Raw genomic sequence first — 25,040 nt, forward strand, 5'->3', positions numbered from 1 at the left:
CGAAACAACCATGCGTACGTTCTGACAAGCACGCGTATGGTGTTGGCACGCGTTTTGGCGGCGATGGCCTTCCATGCTGCGCGCGCGTATGCGACGTGCGTAGCGTGCAGTGCATCGGTCATGCTCAGTGCGTGGATTGCCATAATTCCATATTTGCTCTTTTCGCATTGAGGCCACCATCGACCACATCGACGTACGTACAATACGTGTAGCGTCAATGCTTGCTGCTGTGTGTTGTAGCTACAATGTACCTCATCCAAATCTCACCGTGCGACGACAAACTGTTCTGAGGGACGTATGACCGACCGACCGAAGGCGCTGGAGTCTGTTCATCAGCCGGTGCAGCAGGCCGAACTAAATTTGGGCGGAATCAGAAACATATCGGCATGCCAACATCTCTAACGTTACAATGAATGTAATCGAGTATGGCCACGGAAGTCACGGCTCTCCCGACCGCTGTAGGTTTCCCGGTTTCCCTTCGATTCGAATTGGAGAGAGATGGACTCGTGCATGGAGAGAGGAGTGCTGGAGACTGGAGTGGTCTGGAGCTGAGCTGAGAGAGCGAGCGAGAGAAGGGCAATAAATGTGGGCCTGGGGGTCCAGGGGTCAGATGGGAGTGGGGGAGGCCGAGGGGGTGGGATGGGGAGAATCTGGTATTGCACTGGTTTAAACTCACTGGTTACGGGCACTAATACTGTACTGGAAGATATCACTGACCATGCTGACAATGAATTAGACTAGAGTCTAGACCACTTCCATTAACATAGACTATAACAATTAGGAAATTCACCTCGGTAACGTAGAGTGATAAAAGGGCAAATGGGCTAAATCGTGGTATCGATCATGATTGGTCCCCCTCTTTACGCCTAGTAAATACTAGTAATAGACATAATATTCATTCTGTGTGGCGAGTGCATATGTGTCTTCACTAACTGCAAAGTATCAGTGGCAGATCCAGAGGGGGGTGGGCGCAAGAGGCGCACGACCCCCCTTTAATCGTTAAAAACAAAAGAAAAAAAAAATGAAATGAAACCCGGAAAGTTTTGTTGGTCTTTGCTGCCCTTTTTACTGTGAATTTGAAGAGGTAACAGGCTCAGGGCTGCCAACATTAGAAACTAGTTGAGAGTGACACTCCCATAGGCCAATGCTGTAATTTAGGAGTCAAAATGAGTGAGATCAATAGAAATGCATGCAAATGATATTTTAGAGTGAGAAAGGACCAAAATGAGTGAGTCTCACTCTCAATGAGTGAGAGTTGGCAGCCCTGCAGCGACAGGGCTGTATATACAAATAGTGAAATTACAGTAACGAGCCCATGATTGGTACAGCGCCATGATTGGTACAGCCTAGTATTCTTCGACACACTGAAGCTAATAAATGATTCATTGCCTTGTATGTATATCATGTTTGAAAGATGAAGGGCTGCCAACTCTCACTCATTGAGAGTGAGACTCACTCATTTTGGTCCTTTCTCACTCTGAAATTTCATTTGCATGCATTTCTATTGATCTCGATCACTCATTTTGACTCCTAAATTACACCGATTGGCCTATGGGAGTCTCACTCTCGACTAGTTTCCAATGTTGGCAGCCCTTGGCCCGTTACCTCTTCTGTTCACAGTAATACCAGGACAGCAAAGACCAACAAAGCTTTCCAAAAAGTTTTTGCTCTCCATGACCTCTTGCCAAACTAGATTTCAAGCTGGAAATTAGCAGGCAAGTTAAGACGTGGTCCTCATTTTGGACCGCTATTTACCAGTTGTTGGGCACTGAATGGTGAATAGTCATCTTCTGTGCAAGTGAAGCTGGTCATGATGTTCAGTCAACTAGCCTGTAATATGTTTATTATACTGTATTTCCTAGCAGAGGATGAATGAGCATTACAGTCAAACTTTGACTCAATGAACATAATGAAACATGCTCACTTTGAGATTGTTTGTCTTCTTTTCATTTCCTCTTCTTTCCTCTTCCTCTGTACCAAGGTACCTCTTCTTCTTCTTTGGAACTTTTTCTTCTCTAATTCCTCCTCTTCTCCTCCTTCTTCTCCTCCTCAGTATTATTATCATCATTATTATTATTGTTTGCATTTCAGATGGTAGAACAGGACATAAGCACCTTCACTGCACATTAATCTTGTATCAATAGTGCATACAGTACAGAGTGTAGGCTGTTTTTAGATAGTTATATGAACCGTAAGATGTAGTGAGAACAAAACATTGTCTTACCCACAGAAAGGTTAAAATTATAAAAATTTGACACTGATGTGCATGCTGTTAATTTGTCTATCTTACTAGTACTATCACAAGTGCAGGTGTGTCTAATCTCCTAGTTGCTTATGTCTTTTGATTTGTTTTGTTAAAAAACACATTGCAGTTGATGACGAGGACAGATGCCCTGATCCAAGTGCCAATGATATGCCATTGCAGTTTTCAACAAGAAATGGACCAATGGTCATAGAACAAGTTCATGATGTTGGTAAGCTGAAACCATCTTATATTTGAAAGCAAAATTCTTTCAAGGACAAGTTCCCTCATATCATTGTTTTAATCTATTTTCTCCTCAGATATATCTGGTTTCTATCATATTTCTTCCCGGCAAAAAGGTAAGGGTATCTATCTAATTGGGGGCTGCAGCCCCCTCCCCCTACACAAATTTTTGGCTATTAATGAAAAATAAATCCCCAATATTGCTAAGGAGCATTTACCTTTGACCTCCCTTTGGCCAGAGGCCCCCACTCAAAAATAGTGTCTGGTGGGTGTCATAGAGCAGGGAGGTCTCACCTCCCTGCATAGAGTGAGTCAGTATTTAGTGATAATATCCCTTTTCGGATTCATGAGAGGACATTGCCATCTGGTATTCTTTAATCAAGTAAAAATTTTAATGCTGAATATTTATCTTAATTGTTTCCCAGGGGATGTATCACCAACCTTATCCCGGCACTTCCTAACTGAAAGGCAATATTTAGGGAGAGGAGGAGAAGTTCCCGTTCGCAGAGGAAGGAGGAGTGGGTCTAGTTTCCTTGATGACTCGAGTGAGTTAGTCCCAGGGATGATGCACGAGTTGGGCCAAGGGGCCACCGCTCTACCCGCGGATCTCTTGGCTGGCGAGGCAATGAGCCATGGGTATGGAGCCGCACACCTGTACCCTGGCCTGGTCCAGGGAACAGATTATGGGTTCGAAGGTCAGGGGTCTGTTCCTGCAGGTGCCATTAGTCCACTAGTGGGCACTACCAAGAGTGCAGACATGATGGAGGCATCCAGGAAATCTGTATTTCATTTCAAGGGCTTCACTGTCTTTCAACCTAGTGTCAGTAAGTTGAACTACACATTATGAGACACTTGCTTGTATGGTGACTGCATCTTTATCAGGTTCAGATAGCTTGGTTCTAGTTTGTATTTTTATCTTTTTATTGTGATGAATACAAGGCTAATTAGAATATTCCTAATTTGTCGTTATTCAGAGGCTCTGGACACAGAACAAAAAAATTGCTCTGGTTTGGTATCCATTTAAACTATTTTCCAAGCATATGTGAACCTCTTTTCACACCTGTTTAAGAGAACTGCTGCAGTATACTCTCTAATTCTTAATTTTTTGTTGCAGTGCTGGCAAAGACTTCGGAATATGATTGTGTCTGAATATGCACAGTTGGCTGATGGCCATGATGATGAAAATAATTGTCATTTATTTGCTTTTCTTTCAAAATATTAGATTGATAAATTGAATGAATTAAACGGAGTGAAATTCATAACTTGTTTATATTGATTGAGCAAGGGTTGTAATATGCTTCTTGATGACTAGTGAACAGGATTTCAAGAATATTTCGATTGCAGTCTGATGATGTGTGGTATTCAGTTATGCCATACTTGGTTTTGTATTTGTTGGAGTAGCTGTGGTACGGTAAAATTTTGCTCCAAGTTTTCCTCTTGAAATCTATACATTCATATAGAGTACATATGACCGCTTACATTCAATTTTTGCATTTAGTATTCTAGATGGTTGCATTTGATATTGAAGTATGATAATTAGATTAGATAATTAGATTAGATATCGCATCAAAGTCCTTATACTTTCTTTCAATCTACAGATCCCGCTCCACCCACTCCTGGTGAGAGACCACCTGGATGCAAGACTATATTTGTCGAGGGATTTCCTGATGCCATGAAGGTGGAGATGCTTGAGGATCTCTTCGCCAGGTTGGCCGGGGAGATCGTCAACATTCGTCTCGGAAAACAAAATGTCTGCTTCATCAGATTTGCAGATGAATTTTCAGTCCAGGCAGCAATGTCAGTAACGGGTAAATATTCTCGTCAACATGAGCAGGGAAGCAGTTTATGTTGCTGCTACAGGCCTGTGCTAGTGTGAACGGATGGTGTCAAAGCCTTTGATTCATGAATAAAAACCTCGTAGGCAAGTCATGATCATGAAATTATCTTTGTGTTTTTTCATAAAAAATGTTTGTTAATCTGTCTACAGTGGACTCCCCTTATAATGAAGTCCTCAGGACCAGCAGTTTTCTCCCGTTATAACGAAATTTTGTTATAGTTGAACATATAACCAATAGAAATACATAGAGTGGATAATGTTGCGGCCTAAATTTTTACTTCGTTTTAACCGGAATTTTTTTTACAATCGTGTTAGTTTTGATGGGAGTGCACTGTATTTCCTTGTTGCAACTGTAATGCATCATGGTACAGATGGAGGACACATGACTACAATGTCATGTCAGATGAAAGATGGACATTGATGCTACCAGTGTCGTTACTATCAGTGGTGTATTTTCGTCTGGTCTATCTCTTCTGTCCAGTATGAAAATGCTTGCATCAATTTTGTCCACCATAAATCACTTCACAACATGGAAATGCAGAATTGAGTAAATGAGAGATGATGTCTCTTTTACGAGTGTATGATTTGTCCTGATTACTCAGGCTACACTGTACGCATCGGGGCAAGCCTCAATCCAGAAAACAATGGACGACTGCGAGTAGAGTATGCGCACACTCGCCACGACGTGCAAGAATACGAGCGTGAACAGAGACGCAAGGTCCAGGAGCGTCGACAGAGAGAGAGTGAGCGGGACAATTACAGCCCGGGGGAACAAAGAGTAGTTCCAGGCTACTCACGGATAGATGGCCTTGCACTCTCTGCCAAACTCAAAAGTAAGTTTCTGAATTCATGACACAAGAGAATACCTTTCAACTGATTGACAAATTGCCCCACGTTGACGTAAACAAGAACTGAATTAATCAGTGTTTTAGGTGTAGCCATGACAACAAAATCATGGGCATATGTACTCGAGCAGGATTCGAACCTACGACCTCCTGATCTCCGGACAGGCGTCATCTCCACTAGACCACTGAGATTTCGCCCGACAGCAAGTGTTGGTTCTAATCCTTATAGCATGCAGCGGGTACTGCGCAATTATTCAAATTCATGCAATTCTTCCGTCGAGATATTTTCATTGCAACTGATTGTTTACGTTGACGTAGGGCAATTTGTCAGTCAGTTGCAATGAAAATATCTCGAGGGAAGAATTTCATGAATTTGAATAGAGAATATGTTTGTCCAAAATTAGACCCCGTTATGAATTTCAGAATATCAGCATTGCCCAGCGCTAGGAAAGTAGATATAAAGTGAGCAATGTCTATAAAAAATGTTTTTATCTGCTTCATTCTATTGCTGAATAATCAACTTTGTCTTATATCTTGTAATGTAGGGCAGCACTTGCCACACAATATTTAGGTTTAAAATATCTCAGCGAGCAATAAATGATTACTAACCATGATAACAATGCATAGTTTTGTTAGAGACTGTATGCATCCAGTAGAATTTTACTTCTGATAAGGCCAAGTAAAAAAAGAAAGCAGTTTCTCGTCCGGGTTTTTTGAGCAAGGCGATGAGGGAGGTCCTTACTATTTGATATCTTACTATTTTTTCGAGCATTGTCAAAATGAAAGTAATATGTGTTTCTCGTCCGGTAATTCTGAGAAAGGTAACGAGAGAGGGCTTTACTATTTTCTATATCCAATTTACGAAATGAAATATCACTCTGGTAGCTGTGTTATGAGAGACCAGGTCCCAAGTGTATGTCTTGCCTGCACTATGTGCATTTTCAAACAAATAGATATATGTACCATACTTGAAATGAAACTTCATGCATGCAGAAATACATTTGCTTTTTCTTTCCACTACAGATGTCGAAGGGAAAATGGCCATCTTAATACTGGTATTTAGTGTTGTAATGGCATTTCTGATACCAGTGTACTTGCAATTCTGATGTATTGTGCTATAAATTGAAACAGGTATAAAACATGTCTTTCAACAAATGTACGACTGAAATGAATTCCATGATATTCAAAACACTGCTTTATTTATCATTTGTGTTTGTGACTTTTTGTGTCCACACAGCTGGTATGTATCTGCATTTCTTCACAGTACAATTATTGTAGCACATTCAACTGGAAACTGGCTTGTTCAATAATTGCAGATGGATGTCAAAATGATACTGACTGATATGGCATTATAGCATTAAACATTTAAAGATGTTTCTTCATGTTCTAAAAAGTCATTTGATAATCACTCATCATTTGGATGATGAATGATTGTATACCAAAACTACATATGTTGTAAAACATGTACCTGTGAAGGTAAGTCACATTCTCCCTTCATTTCTTCCATGGCCATCATTACAGTGCTACCAAGAAGCAGCAGTGATATAAACCACTTATCATTTGAGTGATGCACAATTTAATACCAAATCTGCGTATATTGCTGTTTATGCATGACAAGTATACCAATTTAACTACATTGTGACTGTATTCATTCAGTCATATCAAGGGTATGGAAAAGAAACACGTTTTTTTAATATAAAATATACACATTTTATGCATCACTTGTTGAACCTACGAATCCAACCATAATATCTCTGGAAATGCACAGCATTATTTTTGCCTTTCAACACAACACAAACTTACTGAGTTAGATCTTTTCTCATATGAAAACTTATTCGCTCAAGGATTTAAAATGCCGCAGACAGTACTGCCAATTGTCAACCCTGTGAAACAACCACCTGATTTCCTTTTTACTGAAAGACAGAATACGAACCAGTTGAATACTAAAGCCGTTCGCTGTGCACTCGTGCGCTTGAGATCGGTTCTCTCCATCACTCCACGATTTTTTTTTCCAGCTCCAGAACGATGCTATGCTGGCTGGCTGGTCTCCTCTACTACAGTGAAATCCCGTTATAACGAGTTCGGTTATAACGAGGAACCGCTTATAACGAGGTGATCGCGTCGGTCCCGCTTTCCTTTGCGTGTAATGGCAGAACGAATCGGTTGTAACGCGTTCAGTTATAACGAGATTCCAGTTATAACGAGGACAATTTCGGTAAATCATGATAAAGAAAAACATAAGCAATTTGATCGGATATAACGAGGTTCCATTTCTTGACCAAATGGCCGCTTTCAAACACGCGACAAATGAAACATTGGAAACCGAAATCTCGCTATCCACGTCTTTTCCCGTTTTGCAGAGAACCGTTCCTTCCATGTTTTCTTCTTAATCACGCGATAAGACATAGGAACACCTTCCGATGTTCTTACTAAATCATAAAACATAATCATTCGATTTTCTTTTTCGCGAGAAACGCGTGCGTGCTATGAGGTCAGACCACAGCGCAACGAGAAAAAAATAGATAACGCATTCAAAAACTTTTCATGTAGCGACAATAAAATCATATCCAAAAATGGACAATTGGAATGTGTGTGCACCTCATCATTATATCCTTTCCGATTTTAGTTCCAACTTCCAGTTCTTTTGCTGGTTTTGAGCAAATATGAGTTTGGATGATTAAAGCCGAAATAATAAAATCATCGCCCCGATCCCGCCGGGTGACAATTATCGAGTAGCGTTAAAATAGTTGAGTAACGCATGTTAACCTATACTTAATCGGTGTTCAGAAAAAGAAGCAAACGCATTTATTAGTTTGAATAGATCTGGATTTTTTCATTATCATTTAACAAATGACAATTTAAATATGAGTGTGTATGATCAAAGCAGAAATAATTAGTGAAATCATCGCGATCCTGCCAGGTGACAGTAGAGTAAAAATAGTTGAATAACGCATGTTATCCTACTTAATCGGTGCTCGGAAAAAGAAACAAACGCATGTATTAGTTTGAATAGATCTGGATTTGTTCATTATCATTTAACGAATGATAATTTGAATATGAGTGTGTATGATTAAAGCCGAAATAATTAATGAAATCATCGCGATCTCACCGGGTGACAGTAGCGTAAAAATCGATGAATAACGCATGTTAACCTACTTAATCGGTGCTCGGAAATAGAAACAAACGCACTCAACAGTTCAAGAACGGATGTACAAAACGCGAAGAGATTTTCGGAAGAAAATAAAGAACGCATCTTTAATCCCTTCGAGCGCAACCATCATGCATTGTATAAAATTACAGCCAAATGATTCATGAAATTATCGAATTCCCGCTGGGCACCAACAGCGTAAAATACCTCGCAAGTTAGCGGTAAACAACTACTCTGAAATCATCGCGATCTCGCCAGGTGACAGTAGCGTAAAAAAGTTGAATGACGCATGTTAACCTAAATCAGAAAAAGAAACAAACGCATTTATTAGTTTGAATAGATCTGGTACAGATTTGCGTAAACAGGATGACAACCTCCCACATTCAATACTGTCACATATAGATATTTTTTTAGATATTTTTTTTTCATTTAGATATATTTTTCAAGAACGGTCGTACAAAACGCGAAGAGATTTTCGGAAGAAAATAAAGAACGCATTTTTAATCCATTTGGGCGCAACGATCATACATTGTACATGTGTACATGATTACAGCCGAAATGATTCATGAAATCATCGCATTCCCGCTGGGCACCAACAGCGTAAAAATACCTAGCAAGTTAGGCCTACGGTAAACAAGGCCTGTATGTTACTCTATATATTTGCCCCCATATTTGCGCTGGTGTTTAGAAAAAGCTTCACAAACAAGAATTACAATAAAGAATTAACTTATCATTTCAGCCTCTGGCGTTCTTCGTCTAATTCACAAATCTCCCTTTATTCTCTCAATAATAACGCTTAATAATTGTGTAATAACAACGCAAAGGATATGTCTAAGTTTCATTAATGGGTATATGACGTCATGCTTATGTTTTTCTTTGTTTTTGATGAGTATGGTTATAACGAGGTACCGGTTATAACGAGGTAGTATCGCCGGTCTCACGGACCTCGTTATAACGGGGTTTGTGGTTACATTGCGCAATCAATCTAGCAGCACATGAAGCGGGCAACAGCACGAGAGAAATGTACAGAAGGTGCTCAACGTCCTGTCTACATCACGACGTACCGAGTGCGCTATACATCACAGCCCAGGCCCGCCCATCCAACTACAGTTCAACTGCTTTGTGGGTCATTCCTTCTTGCCAAGCTCGCAGTGTGAAATGCATGCGTTATTACATACGCACTACAGAAGCTACAGCTGTACTACAGCTAAGTAGAGGACGCTTAAATAAGACATCACGATTGGTAGGTGAATTGTCGATTTTTTTTTTTCGGCGGCCGAAAAAATAGTAAATAACAAAAAAGTCGATGCGGCAACTGAAAATCGATGCGGGCGGGGAGCGGGCTGGGACGAGAATTATGAATTTCTTGGTATTTTCAGCGCCATTTTGAAAATAGTAAATAGTAAAAAAATCGACGCGGCGGCCAAAATCGATGCGCGCGAGGACGAGAAACTGGTTTCTTTTTTTACTTGGCCTAAGATGTATGTAGATACACAAACTCATTCCCAGTTAGACTGATAAAAAGTGTGTGCAACAAATTAAACAAATGGGATGGAAATATGAAAGAATCTTGTGATATTTGAAGTTCCTGTCCTGTAGGGAATTTTATTGCAACACTTAATTTTCATATAGTATGGTTTAAATGTAATTTTTCATTGCTTTTGTGTAAAAATACAATTTCAAGTCATGGAACCTTTATTCTCTTATGGTTTAGTACTGTATCAATTTCTTAAATCTGTATTTATCATATAGAGCTATCAAAATTATTGAAAACTTGCAAAAGACGAATTTAAGTATAGATAGCTTGATTTAACTCCCAAGATGTTTTTTTTTTTTTGCCTCATACCAGCATATCGCTTTCAGTAAGGTGCAATTAACAGAATGTGATGTGTGATTATGCTGAAATGCATAACTTTCTATCATTATTTGTGTATAATGACAATTGATGAAATAAACCAAATGATGTGGGTATGACCTTTGATTACTGACCTTAAGGCCCAAATTCACTAAGGTGGTACAATTGAAACCATGGTTTAAACCATGGACAATTTGTATGGAGCGTTACGAAATCAGTCATTTTTTGGGACGAAATGACTGATTTTGTAACGAAATAGAAACAATTGGCGCTCCATACAAATTGTCCATGGTTTAAACCATGGTTTTAAGTGTACCACTTTTGTGAATTCGTGCCTAAATGTATGATTTGGAATGGTGTTACATATTTCTGTCCTGAATCAGGACAAATTTTCAGAAGGAAATATTAGCAACCAAGTTCTGGCATTTCTCTGTAGATCCGGAGGTATTTCCTCAAGCTGCCAACCAGCTGGTCCTTTGGTTGGAGAGGGGAGAATGTGATAAGAAGAATGCAGGTGCATTCTACAGCATGGTGCAGTCCACACACTTGTAAGTCCTTCTTTGACAGGTATATTTTAATAATGGTCATGTTCAGACGGTGATCCTCAACCTCAAGACTAGCTATCTTCGAGGATAAGCTCTTGCCCCCTAACTATGACATGCGTTTACATGCATGATGTAGCTTATCCTCAAAGATAGCTATCCTTGAGGATAGGCTCATTGCCCCCTGTAACTACACTTTTATCTACAAGTTCCTATCAAAAAGTTCTGTCCACACAATGCTTAACTATGAGTAGGAAACCCCCCCCCCCCCCCTCTTCTACATGAACCATATGAGCATTAGATATATGCTGTTGACTGGTAGTATCTCTGGGATTATATGATGTCAATTTGTCCAGATGGGCAGCAAGGGCCAGGAGCCTCAAAGCCCTAGAATTAAGGAATGTTAAAAATCTACTCTAGAAACAGTAATGATTGAGCTAGGTACCTGCTATGTGTAAGTACTCTGGTGACTGTAGTTTGAAAATTGTTCATGGTAGATCTGGGGGCACCAAATTCGGAGGCAATTTTCATCAAACTGACAGGTATTATTGCTAGGCGATAGAATATCTATTTGTAGAAATGGGTGCCAGAGCCCCAAATAAGAAAATATTTAAACAATTTCCTTCAGATCTATAAAATCTGAAATGTTCTGAGTAAATAATGTAAATTTGTGAGTATACTTCAAACATGTTTAGTTTGTTCGCAAGATCCAGGGATGCCCCCCTTTGGGCTGGGCCAAATTTGGGACCAGTTTTCACATTTTGATCTTTTTGCAAGGGCATGGTGGAATTTTCCACAGACCTCTCAGGTAGTATCACCATAGTAACAGAAAATACAAATGAATGCCATTACCTCCTGGAGGCAAGTCAAAGTTTGTTGTTTTCTTCTGCAGTAGTAGTCTGCATGAAAGGTGAACTTGTAATGCTCAGGTGAGCGGGAGACCCACTGCAAGTCTCTTGGCAAGTTAGGTACATATTAACAGCATAAAGTGCTACTATTCTTTGTGGCAGCCATGTGAGACGACTTGTCGGGGAGAAGGCCCAGTGGGACCAACAGCTAAGCCAGATGCAGCTGGCTCACCGCACACACATCATGGGAATCAACACTCAGTGTAAGTCTACAGTCCAGTTCCCAGAATTTTGTTTGCCTTTTGTTTTTGTTTTTTTAATGTATGTTTTTTTTAAGTGAACAAACGGATAGCTATCAATACTGTGCGATAAAACTGCAAAAGGTTTGTTGACATTGGAATCAAGATGCCTGCGTTCACACTAGTCTCTGAGTCTTGGAGAAAATTTTGCTCCAAGAGGTTTGTTCACCAAAGTCTGTATGTGAATGCTTCCAGCAAAACTTCTTGTGTTGGAGATTAATATAACTGAGTTGAGAGGTATGGGTTTGCATATGTTATGCGATGAACTTCATAACTACTTCTGCATGTCTTCAGTTGTCAGCTTATTACCACACAGAACCATGAATGGACACATTTTTCTCCAGTCTGTCTGCTGGATTTGAGGGCTGACCCCAAAGCAGGGATGTGGTAAGATGAGTAGGTGGAAATGTCCAGTCTTCGTGACACTTTCTGGCCCTGTGGGCTGTCTCACAGACATGATACTGATAGGGTACTCTGTATTGAGTGTTGTTTCAAATCCCTCTGAGAGAGACTTTGTGTTTGATTGAGCTGCATTTAGGCATCCTCGGAAGGTGGATTGGTGTTCATACATTGTATAAGGTTTTGATAAAAGTTAACAACCGCATCATGATGGGTAAGGTGAGTACATCATCAGTCTATCATTCCTGCATTCCTGGATATCGCCATGTCACACATGATAGAACCAAGAGGTTATTGCACACTGTTTCAAGGGATTCTACAAGAGACTTGTAGTCGCCAGACTAACAGCTCCATAAGATTCAGAGAGCCAGATCTGGTTAGTAATGAGAAGAAGTTATAAAACACCCAAACAAACAGACCAAAAAAAATCAATAAATAAGAAAAAAAAACAAAACAGATGTCATCACTTCAGCTAGGAAAACCATAATTCTCAGAGATGCCAAGTCAGAAATCAGATAGGAGTGAGATTTTGCAGTGCTGTAGCACCACTCAAGCAGGTTGGTGATCCCCCTTCTGTGTTAAAGGGGATGGCTCGTAACTGATCAGTGGGAATCAGTGGGAATGCTGTGAGATGATTGTTCCAGTTCTTGTGGGATTCATCTAAGAGTACATTACATATCTATTGTTGTGTGAAAATTGTTAACCTCAGAACGGTCTCATATTCAAGTAATGTGCAGTTTAATGTCCCGTCACTGTACAGGCATGCTGGCCTGGAAACATTAAACTGCACATTACTTGAATATGAGACCATTCTGAAGCAAATAATTTTCACACAACAATAGAAATATAATATACTCTTAAATGAATCCGACAAGGATTGGAGCAATCATCCCCCAGCATTCCAACTGATTCCCACTGATCAGTTACTAGCCATCCCCTATAAGGAGGAGCTTTAATGTTTTCAAACTGTAAATCATGCAATCTGGTGTATACCTTAGTAATACCAAATTCAATTCAAAGTAAACTTTATTGTCAGTGCAACAAATTCTTTCGATACAGCCGTTCAAAAAAATCAATGTAATACAAAATATCTAAACGTACACTGGAAAGTCAAAAAAAAAAAAGAGCAAGCACATAACTTATACTGTAAAACATTATATTTTAGCGGCATGAAATTTTCGTGAATTGGAGCCGATGGCCTTTTTCGCGGCATGAGATATTTGCGAGTTGCCTCTAACATTCTAACATTCAATGCATAAAGTGTAGACAAGAACTTTCACCTGCATTATAATTTTGCAAATCTTTGCACTTGCGAAATTTGCGAAATTAAAATGCATGTGAACATTTCTCATTCTACAGTATCAAAATATTTGTTCAAAATTATTGTGTTATTGCAAGAGAGATGCCCACATAAAGACAAACTTGTAAAAGTGTGGGCCATTCAAACCTTACTGCTATTAAAGCCTACTCTGAATTTTTTTTTAAAGCATTCTAATAAAATAAAAAACAAATCTGGTAGAATAAAGATTGCCCCAAAATATGACAATATAGTTGGTGGAAATCAATATTTTATCTTTTTGTTTTTCAATTTTGTCTCTTTTTGTGAGGCGTGAGAATGAACTTGTCAGCTTTGTGAGCATGAGATAGACCCATGAGGCTTGACTGTAGCATGTTTGAAATTTGGTACATTTGGTTTCTACATCTGCAGTCTACCTAGTGAATGGGAAAATGTTAATGTGAAGCCAAACTTATTGTATTTGATGTGTAACTGTGAATCCATGGTATTGGATTTTGATGTTTATATGATGTAGATTTATAAGTGTGTACTTTTTGCTTGGTAGTGAAAGAGTCATTTTTTTTTTTTTCAATTTTGAAAAAAGTATTCAAGATAAAAAAATGCATGCAAAAAGAGTACCTTTGAAAGAAGCAGTCCCATTTTCTCTGCGCCTTTAAATTGGCTCTAGGGCAATTACCCCCTAGGCAATTACTCCAACCCTTCCCATGACTCTAAATCTAACCCTAATCCTAATCCTGAGCCCAATCCTAACCCTAACCCAAACTCTTAACCATAAGACCTAACTCATACCCTAATCTTTACTCTATCCCTAACCTTACCACTAATCAGTATTTAGCTGGGGTGGGGGAGGGGGTAATTGCCCTCGGGATATACGTAATTGCCCTGATATGCTTAAAATTGTGTATCATTTTTGTTTTGTGTTCAGTTTTTGGTCCAGTTACAGGTACATAATTTGCATTTCTCCATCACCAAACGGCTGAAATATGATGTGACGATTCAATGCCGATATACCTATTCACTTTTTCATTGTATGGTGGATCAAAGTCGCATTCAAATTCAAAAAAAATGTTTAGAGGGCTATGTATGCAACAAAAAAAAAGAAAAAAGAAAAGAGTCAACACAGATATTGGTAAGTGAGTATTATATAAACTCTTTGTCTTTATTTAGTCTTGTATTCTTTTTAATGGACAAAGTGTTTAAGTTCGTCAGGAATCATTTCATTCCACAAGAATTGTCTCGTATGATGTTACTCATCCTCGTGCAAAATAACATCTTCAATTCAAATGACTTAGTAAAAGCTAAGTTGTGCCAATTTACCCTAATTGTTAAAAAAAGATTCCAACAAAAACGTGTACTTCGGCCCAAAGATTTTCAAGACATTACAATGAATGGTAAGAAGGACAATTTGTGCATTATTGTCACCTTGATGCTCAAGCCAACCGTAAATGCAAACAAGGAATATATTTTGAGTAACACATATTGCAAAGAGATCTTGTAGCTCTGTTACCCTTCAAGAACTCAGGGAACCAAGATCTTTTTGCATTGTGCTTTTACGTCAAGGTTTGTGAAAAACAAATCAAAACCACAGAAAAAAGAGAGTTTCTTTTTTCAGGAAAATTTGTCTTATTACCTACCTCTTCGTTGTGTCCATGGTTGGGAGCAGACTCCCTGATAGAGCAGGTTTTGGTGAGTGCATGCAAGCAGAGGGTCTGGGACCACTTCTCCAAAGCACAGAGGAAGAACATAGAGGGCTGGAAGCAGCAGATAAAGGTAGGTGTTTGACATACCCAGTACCACCCTCCTCCCCCTCCTCCTCCTCCTCCTCCTCCTCCTCCTCCTCCTCCTCCTCCTCCTCCTCCTCCTCTTCCTCCTCTTCCTCCTCTTCCTCCTCTTTTTCCTTCTTCTCCTTCTCTTCATGTTTCCAAGGGATACTCAGATGTCAAAGGTCAAGTATGGTGGTGATCACTTGTTTTGCATCCAATACATCTTGATCTCCAGAGAGTTATAAGAATGGCATATTGCTGAACCAAGATGGCGTATGTGAGTAAGTGAACATTGTTGTTACGTTGCCTCGCTTAAATTTTACATCAACATGTTCATCGGATGATGGCAGAAAAAAACACAACAAGCCGAGACACTCCAAAAATCGCAAGGCAACTTGAGGAAAAAGCTGTTCAAGACAAATTTTCAGAAGTGAAGTGTGAATGGAAGAGAAACTGTTAGCAGAATGGATGGCGAAGCGTGGAGTCAGACACACGGGAACATGAGCTATGCAGCCGCCGCAGGCACGGCGGGCAGTTGTACAGCATCAATCGGCCATGGGGAAATGGCTCCGAAGTAGTTCTCTGCCTTTGAAAGATCACATAAACAAGCGATCCAAGCAGCTCAAAAAAAAGATGTGTCTGGTATGGTTGGTGAAGTGAAGGAGGCAGTGCAGTTTTAATGAGCGGATGTGTGACAAAAAATCAACAAAATGGAGAAAATAATCCACAAATATGAAGAAAAAGAATGGCATATTGCTTTACCATAGCAGGGGAAACAAATATTCTGTACACAAAACTTTGTGAGTGGTGATTTTTCTTTTTTCTTTTTTTTTTCAGTACATGGGATTGACTCTTTGGCAGGATAAAATTGTCCAAGAGTAAAAAGCGACTGATAAAACTGCATGGAGTAGACACTAATTTGTTACTGAGTATGGCATGGTTTATCAAAAGCATTGTTTAGTCTGTTTCATTCACAATATCATCAGTTACAGTGTGACAGTAGCCATTCCAGTCTGTTGCAGTGCATTTTACTTACTGTGTCGAAACGAGGTAACAAATGCTTCGACTGTTTGTTCACACAGACATCAAGCTTGCCAACTTTATTGGGTCCTATAATGTAATGTATAGTTGAGACAATGAATAATATCTTTTCATTGATACCAATGTGTGAAAGCTTAATTCAAAGGCGTACACAAGTTGAGGCAAATGTTTGTTTTGTGGTTAGATTGAATACATGCACCAGAAAGTCTATGAAGAGTATTTCGATATTTAAAAATAAATCAGATTATAATGAAATTTCAAAGTCATTCAAATTATTCTAAATACTCTGGTAAGAGAAAGGATAAAGGTAAGTGTGTGGAGCCATCTACCTGTACCAACTATGAACTGACTCTTGAGTGTATTACAGATTAATACAGTTTCTCTGTTGGCTTAGATGCTCATTTAGAGTACATATTCACTGTGGTAGTGTCTCTATTAGTGATATTTAAGTTCAAATTGAACTAGCCCTGTCTACAGCAAAACAAGAATGCAGGTTTGGCATATAAACTATAATGAGAATACCATGGTAATGTATATACATAGGCTATGACATTATGATGTACAGTAGTAATTACATGTCATCCTGTTATTTCTTATAGCAGTTTTGCGCATTCCTCTGCTACTTATGAACAGAAAACTTACGTTATATTGTATTACAACAGAAGTCAGAAAATTGCTCTCATATATTTTGGTTTGGTTTGTCTTAATAGCTTCCAAGCAGTCAAACTTATAGAAAATTTGATGTTTAAACTGGACAGTTGTAGTGCATATATTGTTGTCCATCTCTATGGAATGGTTTGCTCACAGGAAAAGAATTGAGAGGAATTTTGCCAGTAATTTTTGCTTTTGCTGAGAGAGTCGAAAGTTTGAGGTCAATCCAGCAATGTTACAGCTAGTCAAGTTACCCTTCTCACGAAGGAGCAGATAGAAGGCTCAAGTTTTGAGGCAGGGTTCAAGCAGACTTCATCCTTACAGGATTTTGTGCAGCAGAATTTCAATTGGTGCATTTCTGAAGGATCATGGTTATTGTAAGTATTGATTGAGTGTTATTGGCACCAAGTGACACACACACACACACGCACACACACGCACACACACAGAAACTGAGGTGAGCAACACAAGCTAACTTGCTCATGCAACAGACTCGGACTGCCCATTTGCACCGTGGAGAGCAAGGTACCAGTAGTTGATCATATGTAACCACTCTTGAACCCAGCTGTCCTAAAAAAAACAGAATCTGAGTGCAACTTCAAAATGAGGAACCGAAATACCAGAATAGGCCATGCTGGTGGGATTTACTCGGTACTTGTGGATTCTTCAAGGTAATGTAATCTTGGGTTTTGCAAGTAACTCTGTTTCTGTGCAGCAGTCATCTTGAAGAAGTCTGGTCTGCAATAGTACCGTCAACGATGGCAAGTAATTATTTGAGCCTAGCTGTCTTCGAAAACAGAATCAGAGTGCAACTGCCAAATAAGGAACTGAAATATCAGATGAGACCATGGTGACGGGATTGACTCTTGTGCATTCTTCAAGGTAAAGTACTCCTGAGTGATGCAGGTAACTCTGTTCCTGTGCAGCAGTCATCATGAAGAAGTCTGGTTTGCTACAGCAAAGTGGACGATAACAAGTAATTATGTCAAACTTAGTCCTGATGTGATGATGTATCAGTGACTAGACGTGGAAGTGTCGGAAGATGGTGAGCATGACAACACCAGCAATCTCCTCTGCATCATATAGTTACCATGGAAACCGGGAATCGCCCACCGAGCCAGGATGTCAGTTGACACTTGATGCCACAGTGGTAGGAGAAAGTGTTTGATAAAAACAACAGTTTGAGTAATACTTGTAGAGCACTCTTATGTTTCTACACCATGGTATTCTGAAATTTCCCGATGTATCACATGTTAAGATGGTAAGTGAACAAATTTAGGGATAATTATTGTGCTAGGAATTCCATTTTTCAATCTGAATCCTGTAAGTCCATACATTACAAGGTTGGATATGTCAGAACTTACATTTGTGTGGGTTTTACCATCAAATGGAGGTTGAGATTCATTGAAGTTTTGAGAGATTTGTGCAGTTTATGTGAGATCCTTTCTCATGATGACAACAAAGAAAAATCAGTTTTGCTGTTTATCTTTCATGATGATGATCTAACCATTACTATAATGCCAAGGCAAAGTCAAAATGATTTCACTTGATACCTTTTAAGAGTTGTATCAATCTTTTAACAAGGCTCTTTACAAAGAGTGAGATATGAACAGAGAGAATATGAAAAGATGATAGCAGGGAGAGGGTATGTTTCAGATACATGTATATGAAAGATTGCCAAGTCTATCCAAAATTATGAAGAGATTTTCAGAGAGGAAATGTTTAGCTGTTTGTATGTTTTCCATTTGATGCACTGACGTAATAAATAACAAAGAAAACTTATTGGCTGTGAAACAGTCATGTTTGGTTTAAGATATTTTACAACAAACCTCACATTTTTAATTTCTGTCGCACAAACATAAAGAGTAAATTTCATGGTCTTGTGGTATTCATCTGTTCATAGGGGTTGGTGTCCAAACAAGTTGCATGTCTTGTAGTTGAACATGCATAGTTTGATTACCACGATACTAGGTTAGTACCCAGGATGTAAGTACAGAGAAATGACTACAGTGCCTTGGGCACTTCATCTTGTTGGAGTTGGCAAACTGTGTGAGGGCCCTCTCTAAGTTTCATTTGTGGTCATTTGATGGGTTTGTAAGGATGGGGTGTCAGGATATTGTCATAATATATCTGTCTGGATGTACTCTGTCAAATAAACATACAGTATAAATGACTATGAGTATAAACTTGGGCTATTTGTTTTGCTTTGGTTTGTAACTCCCAGCAAAGACTGTATTTTTTTTTGAACGGGTATTTTATTTGTATTTTGTGCAGAGTCTACATCAGCAGCAGCAAGATACGATGGGACTCGGCGAAAAGGGGGAGGCTGAGATGGACCTCTCTGACGACGATGATGGCACTGGAGAGGCGAAGCGAATCAAGATAGAGCAGAATGTACCAGGTCAGTTCACATATGCTGCATCTTGATGTCAGTTGTCAAAGTCACATGACTTGAGTAGAGCGAGGATGGGACAACCTATGAGGGTCTTTGTCTGCTGTTAAAAGTGACGGCAAATTCATACTGCTAAACATTTGACACAAAGTTCTTCTTCCATTGACCAATTATGCATATTTCTAACCCCGAAGAATTAATTCATTTGCAATTTCAGCCATACACACTTGTGGAATAAACATACACACACACATACACACGCACACACACACACACACACACACACACACACACACACACAAACAAACAGTGCAGAAATTCAAAATACAGATATTCAATTGCTGGTGATTCATACGAACCTTGTGAAGCTGTGGTTTAGACTAGTTTACTAGTAATCAGATAACAATGATTATTATCAACATCAAAATCCAACACTTACCTGTGTGTATTTCAGTTTTCCTCAGTTGCAGGACATTTGTACAAAGCATGGTAAATTATCTAAAATTCTTTTTATGGCAGGGTATGATGTATGAGAGTACAAACTGTGCTGTACAGCTTTGCTGTCTTGACAAGAATCCATTCTTATTTTGTCCCACCCTTCTTTCCAATGTTCATACTTCAAATGGTCGATTTTTATGCTTTTGATATTTGTTGACCATCTCTATTTTCCCTCATTGCCACCAAAATTGTATCAAAGTGGAATCCACAAAACCCGTCGCCAAGCAGCCGGACCCGCCCGACAACGAGCTCCAGCTCCAGGTGCAGGCCCTGATGCATCAGAACAATGTGCTACGCAGCCAGCTGGAGGCGCTTCGCACCGGGGAAGAGGGGGGCGGGGCTGGAACCAGCGGCACCAGTGGTGGTAGTGGCCCCGCCCAGCCCGGTGCCACGCCCCCTTCCACCCCCAATGAGGAGACAGAGACACAGATCAAAGCTTTGCAGCATTCCCTTCTAGCCATGCAGCAGGTAAGGACCAATAAGACCTTAACTCTGAGCTTGCTGTCATACATGCATTCAATCCAACCACCTCTTCATAATAGACATAGATGTATTCATCCAATAAAATGATGCTTTGGAAACTTTTAGATAGCATGTGAGCAGTTGACTCAAACAACCATCATGACTTGGTGCACTTAGAGTATGAGTTTGTTTGTTTGTTGTTTGTTTACTTTGGTGATTTCACATGTTGCGCAATGCCATACACAGTTCTGTATGGAAACACAGATATAGCACATCACCAGAAGAGTATTTTGGTGGCAGTGTTTGAGATTTCTTATCATGACATTCTTTTTATTCTCTGTAACTGAGATCACTTTGTGTTAGCTCTGATTTGTACAAGAAAAGCACTATGTGAAAAACACTGTGTTATTATCATTTCTTATCTTATGTCATCTTTTTTTTCTGCAGCAACTACAGGAAACCAAGAACAAGTTGAAGAAGGAGGAGTCTTTGAGAAAAGAGGCAGAAGAGAAAGTGAAAGTAAGTTCCTGAAAGATTAGTTTAATTCAGTTTAGATAGTCCTGAAAAGGGAGGAGAGATGCCATATTCAACTCATTGGCCAGAATTCATACAGGCGGTTTCATTTCATTCCATAGTTCATGAAAAAAAGTTTTGCATATGAAAGCCCAATGATTGTACCCAACAAATAAGCCAGATTGTCCCTTATCCATTGGCCAGAATTCATACAGGCTGTTTCATTTCATTCCATAGTTCATGAAAAAAAGTTTTGCATATGAAAGCCCAATGATTGTACCCAACAAATAAGCCAGATTGTCCCTTATCCATTATTTGATATCTGTTCCTGAATGCCGCAAAAAATGTATTGTACCTGCTCTAAATTTGCATCCACCACAAACTGAATGTAAACCGTCATTATGAATTTTGGCCTCTGCGATGCAATCAGGAAAGATATTTGAATTAAATTAATTCTACAGGGCAATTCCGCAGTTAGGTGGACATGACATGGATAAAAGAAATGTGCCTCTTTATCTTACTCTTTAATCTAGGTATCAACTAATGCCATGGATGTTCACCAATCATTAAGGTCTTTCAAATTCAGTACATTTTATCTTTCGTATTGATTGATTTCGCGAGATCTAAAACCATCATTTAAAATGTACATGTGGGACTGGGGATGCTGAAATTCACTTAAATGCAAATTACAGTGGGTTCCTTTGACATTTTTTCCTCAAAGTTTTGCTAAAGGGTAAAAGATAAATACATTTAAATACTCCAGAAGTCATGTGACATTTTGTCGATTACAAAAGGGTGAAATGACCTGCGGAATTACTCCGGACAAATGTAACGTTACTAACCGTAACGTTACTAACCATGCTTTTGGGGGTCTAGCTAAGAAATTATTGGTCGAACTGCTAAAAAACATTGTGTGAACATTTGTCATGATGCAATAATTGAAATTAATGCAACACTTTGTTTGAAGTAACTTGAATTTTTGCACACTTTTTGTTACAAGACATTGATTTTTTTGTCATGTCCTTTTTTCGTAACGTTACTAACCAGCCATTTAAGTTGCCATAGCAATGCTATTATTTCTTGGATTGTATTCATGCTTTTCTATATCATAAACCTGGGAATGATGAACATGTTTTTGACATAATTTTGGCTTGAAATGAATAAATGGTAATTTAGTAGTAGAAACAAATATCTAAATTTGTTCAAATGTAACGTTACTAACCGCGGAATTGCCCTACAGCTTTCTTCCGGATTTTGTGTCGAAACCCCAACATTGTGTGATTACCTGGAATCTTTGCTTTAACTTAGATTTGTGCACTTGATTTACTATATTATTTTCATAATCAGTTTCAATGCTACATTCTTACATATCATAACCGGTACCTGTTTTTATACTGTTTATATTCTGTGCTTCCGAGATGGATGCTGTGTTGCACTTGATTTTAATAGGGTTGCCAATTTTATTGCTAGTGGCAAATAAAAGAATGAAATGAAAACACAAAACTATTGATAAAGTAAATTTTTAAGTAGAAAAACATTTACATATTTTTACTGGCACTTTATTTTGTCAATCGTGTCTGTGTAAGTGCATTGGTATTTCCGCAGTTGTTAAATATGCTAAATGAGAATAAGCAAGTATCATATTTACTCTTTGCAGACATTGGAATCTGTGGAGAGGCAAGAAAAGTCAGATGATGGGTCAAGCCTAGAAGCATCGTTTGTTGCCATGGACACCAAGAGGGCATCCATGATTGGTAGGTGCCATATTCAGCCTCTCACTCAAAGACAAAGACAAAGAAGTGAATGTTGAAAAGAAGATGGTGAGGATGATGAAAAGGCCCTAAGAAAGGGAGTTTTTATTGCCTCATCTCTGTCTATCTATCTATCTGTCTATCTATCTATCTATCTATCTATCTATCTATCTATCTTTCTGTCTATCTGTCTGCTATCTATCTATCTATCTATCAATCTATTTATCTATCTATCTATCTATCTATCTATCATCTATCTATCTATCTATCTATATATCTATCTATCTATCTACTATTTATCTATCTATCTATCTATCTCTCTCTCTATCTGTCTATCGATCTATCTATCTATCTATCTGTCTATCTATCTATCTATCTATCTATCTATCTATCTATCTATCTATCTCTAATGCTCTATCCATCCATCCATCTATCTTTCTATCTACCTATCTAACTTTTTACTTTCTATCTATACATTCATATCTGTAATGTATGCACACGTGTTTCTACCACAGTCATACAGCCATGTGGTATTGTTTAATGATATCATTATGATGGTTCCAGTTTTCTTCTCTCAATCCATCTCGTTTTTCTTGGCATCAAGTCTATATCCCCCTTTTTCTTCCACTCCTCGCCAGGGCTGCTGAGCATCTTTCTCAACGTGCACCCCTTTGGGGCCTCCACGGAGTACCTCTGGTCCTACATGCAGCGGGTGAACCCCTCCATCACCATGTCGGACATTGAGGCCCTCCTCAACGCCTACCCCACCCTCTTCCGGCAGGATCTCTTTGGCGTTGGGGCGACCCTGGAGAAGCGCTGGCGCTACACCCTGTTTGCCAAGTTCACTGAGAGCGGTGGAAAGAATTGAACACTTATTGAAGGTGTTACGATGATTGTGTGGATGTGGTTGAAGGCAAAGAGGGATAAACTTGAAGAATTTAACCCTATTGGACCTTGTTGTGTACAAGTGGAGATTAAATTTACAATGTAGGATGATACGAGGAGACCCTGAACCAGGTAAAGAATCGCACTGCCCCCCCTTCCCACACACACACACACCCATGTGAAGGCAGCCATGGGTGGTTCAGAGATGTAAGGAGTGTGGTGATGGACCCCTTTAGAAGCAAAACAGTCCATTAGTTTTGTACTCTTCCTACTTCTCTATAAAGAAGCACCGCTGTTGGCTTAGATCACCACCCATTATGATTGGAATACCAGCTGTGTGGTGTGGGAATGAGCCTATCTGTGCTTTTCGTCAGATGAGAGAGTATCTCTACCCAAGCCTCGTTTATCACCTCCTCTGGTGGCGCATCATGTCATGTCAAGTCATCATTTCTGAGCCTGAAGACATTGAAAAAACATTCCAGTTACTGGTGGACTAGCACATGTAAGACCAATGGGTTTGAGGTAGCACCTGTCAACAACAGCAAAGAAGGATTAGCGTGGTATGAAACAGGTGGAATCCTGTTGTACCAAACTCCTTTAGAGAAGAATGTAGAAATGTTGTGATACCAGGGTTTGCAAAGAGACTTTGAACTTTGGGGTCATGAAAATTACGTAGTTTTAAGGAGAGTTTGTGAAGTCGCTGGTCTTGATACTGAGCATGCACTATGTGGGCTTCTATTCAACCAGCAGCTACATGTATGGTCAGCTAAGATGGTACATGTTGACATGTCAATTATCTTAGTCTCATGTCTTCAAAAATGTTAGGATAGCATTTCTTAATAGATTAGCAACTTTCTGTTTTTTAGCAACAGCCAGTTAGGAAACAGGATTCTTGTCATTACCATGACACTTGCCATTTTGATTAGAGTTGCTATCGAAGCCACTGTCTATGAAATTGAGCCCAGACATCTGTAGATTGCAGTCAAGAGATTGCTTCTTTTTGGCTAACATTCAATGTATAGTGGTCATCAGTTTGTTCTTTAATAGCAAAGTTCATTCTCCAGTAATCTAGTGCAAAAGATACGAATGTGTGAACATTTTTGGGATACAGAATCAAAATACTTCAGAAATACTCTTTTCTAACGAGGGAAGTACACTGAAATTTGCCCAGCGTAAAATTTTGTATGCACAAAAGTTTTTACTTCTGCAGTATTATCTTTGTGTATGTGAAGATGGCTAGAGGATCCAGTAGCAAGAACAGAAAAGGACTTAGAATAGAAAGGAATATTTCTGAAAATATACAATTTCTCTCTTAAAGTGAGTTCAACCTTTTGCTGAAGTTGGCCAAACCAAGTACCCATCATTGGAGGGAGAAAAACAGTTTTCCTAAATCCAACCATGAATGAATGCAATGCATAGAAGTTTAGTATGGTTATAGATGTGCCAAATAATTACATGTACTGGTATTTTTGTGGACCTTTGTATTGTAATTACTCGCACTTGCTTTTGTCAACTTTATGTGGAGGAGT

The 25,040-nt window shown here is 39.2% G+C and overlaps 1 protein-coding gene and 1 long non-coding RNA gene across 2 annotated transcripts; both read left to right on the forward strand.

Annotated features, from left to right (window-relative positions):
- The first annotated feature begins 354 nt into the window (after positions 1–354).
- Positions 355–3,060, forward strand: LOC139722127 (uncharacterized). Its single transcript, XR_011710261.1, has 3 exons — positions 355–458; positions 2,373–2,474; positions 2,911–3,060. It is a non-coding gene; the product is annotated as an uncharacterized lncRNA (long non-coding RNA).
- A 133-nt stretch (positions 3,061–3,193) lies between these two features.
- Positions 3,194–24,207, forward strand: LOC139722110 (ecto-NOX disulfide-thiol exchanger 1-like). Its single transcript, XM_071633430.1, has 11 exons — positions 3,194–3,309; positions 4,084–4,293; positions 4,925–5,155; positions 10,607–10,718; positions 11,723–11,823; positions 15,219–15,325; positions 19,285–19,411; positions 20,100–20,368; positions 20,810–20,881; positions 22,533–22,629; positions 23,265–24,207. Exons 1-11 carry the CDS (start codon positions 3,243–3,245, stop codon positions 23,492–23,494), a joined length of 1,623 nt encoding a protein of 540 aa, XP_071489531.1. The 5' UTR covers positions 3,194–3,242; the 3' UTR covers positions 23,495–24,207.
- The last annotated feature ends 833 nt before the right edge of the window (positions 24,208–25,040 follow it).

This window comes from Diadema antillarum, unplaced genomic scaffold, assembly GCF_040938485.1.
Source record: "Diadema antillarum isolate AM-2024a unplaced genomic scaffold, OU_Dant_1.0 scf00000157, whole genome shotgun sequence".
In the NCBI taxonomy this organism is placed as follows: domain Eukaryota; kingdom Metazoa; phylum Echinodermata; class Echinoidea; order Diadematoida; family Diadematidae; genus Diadema; species Diadema antillarum.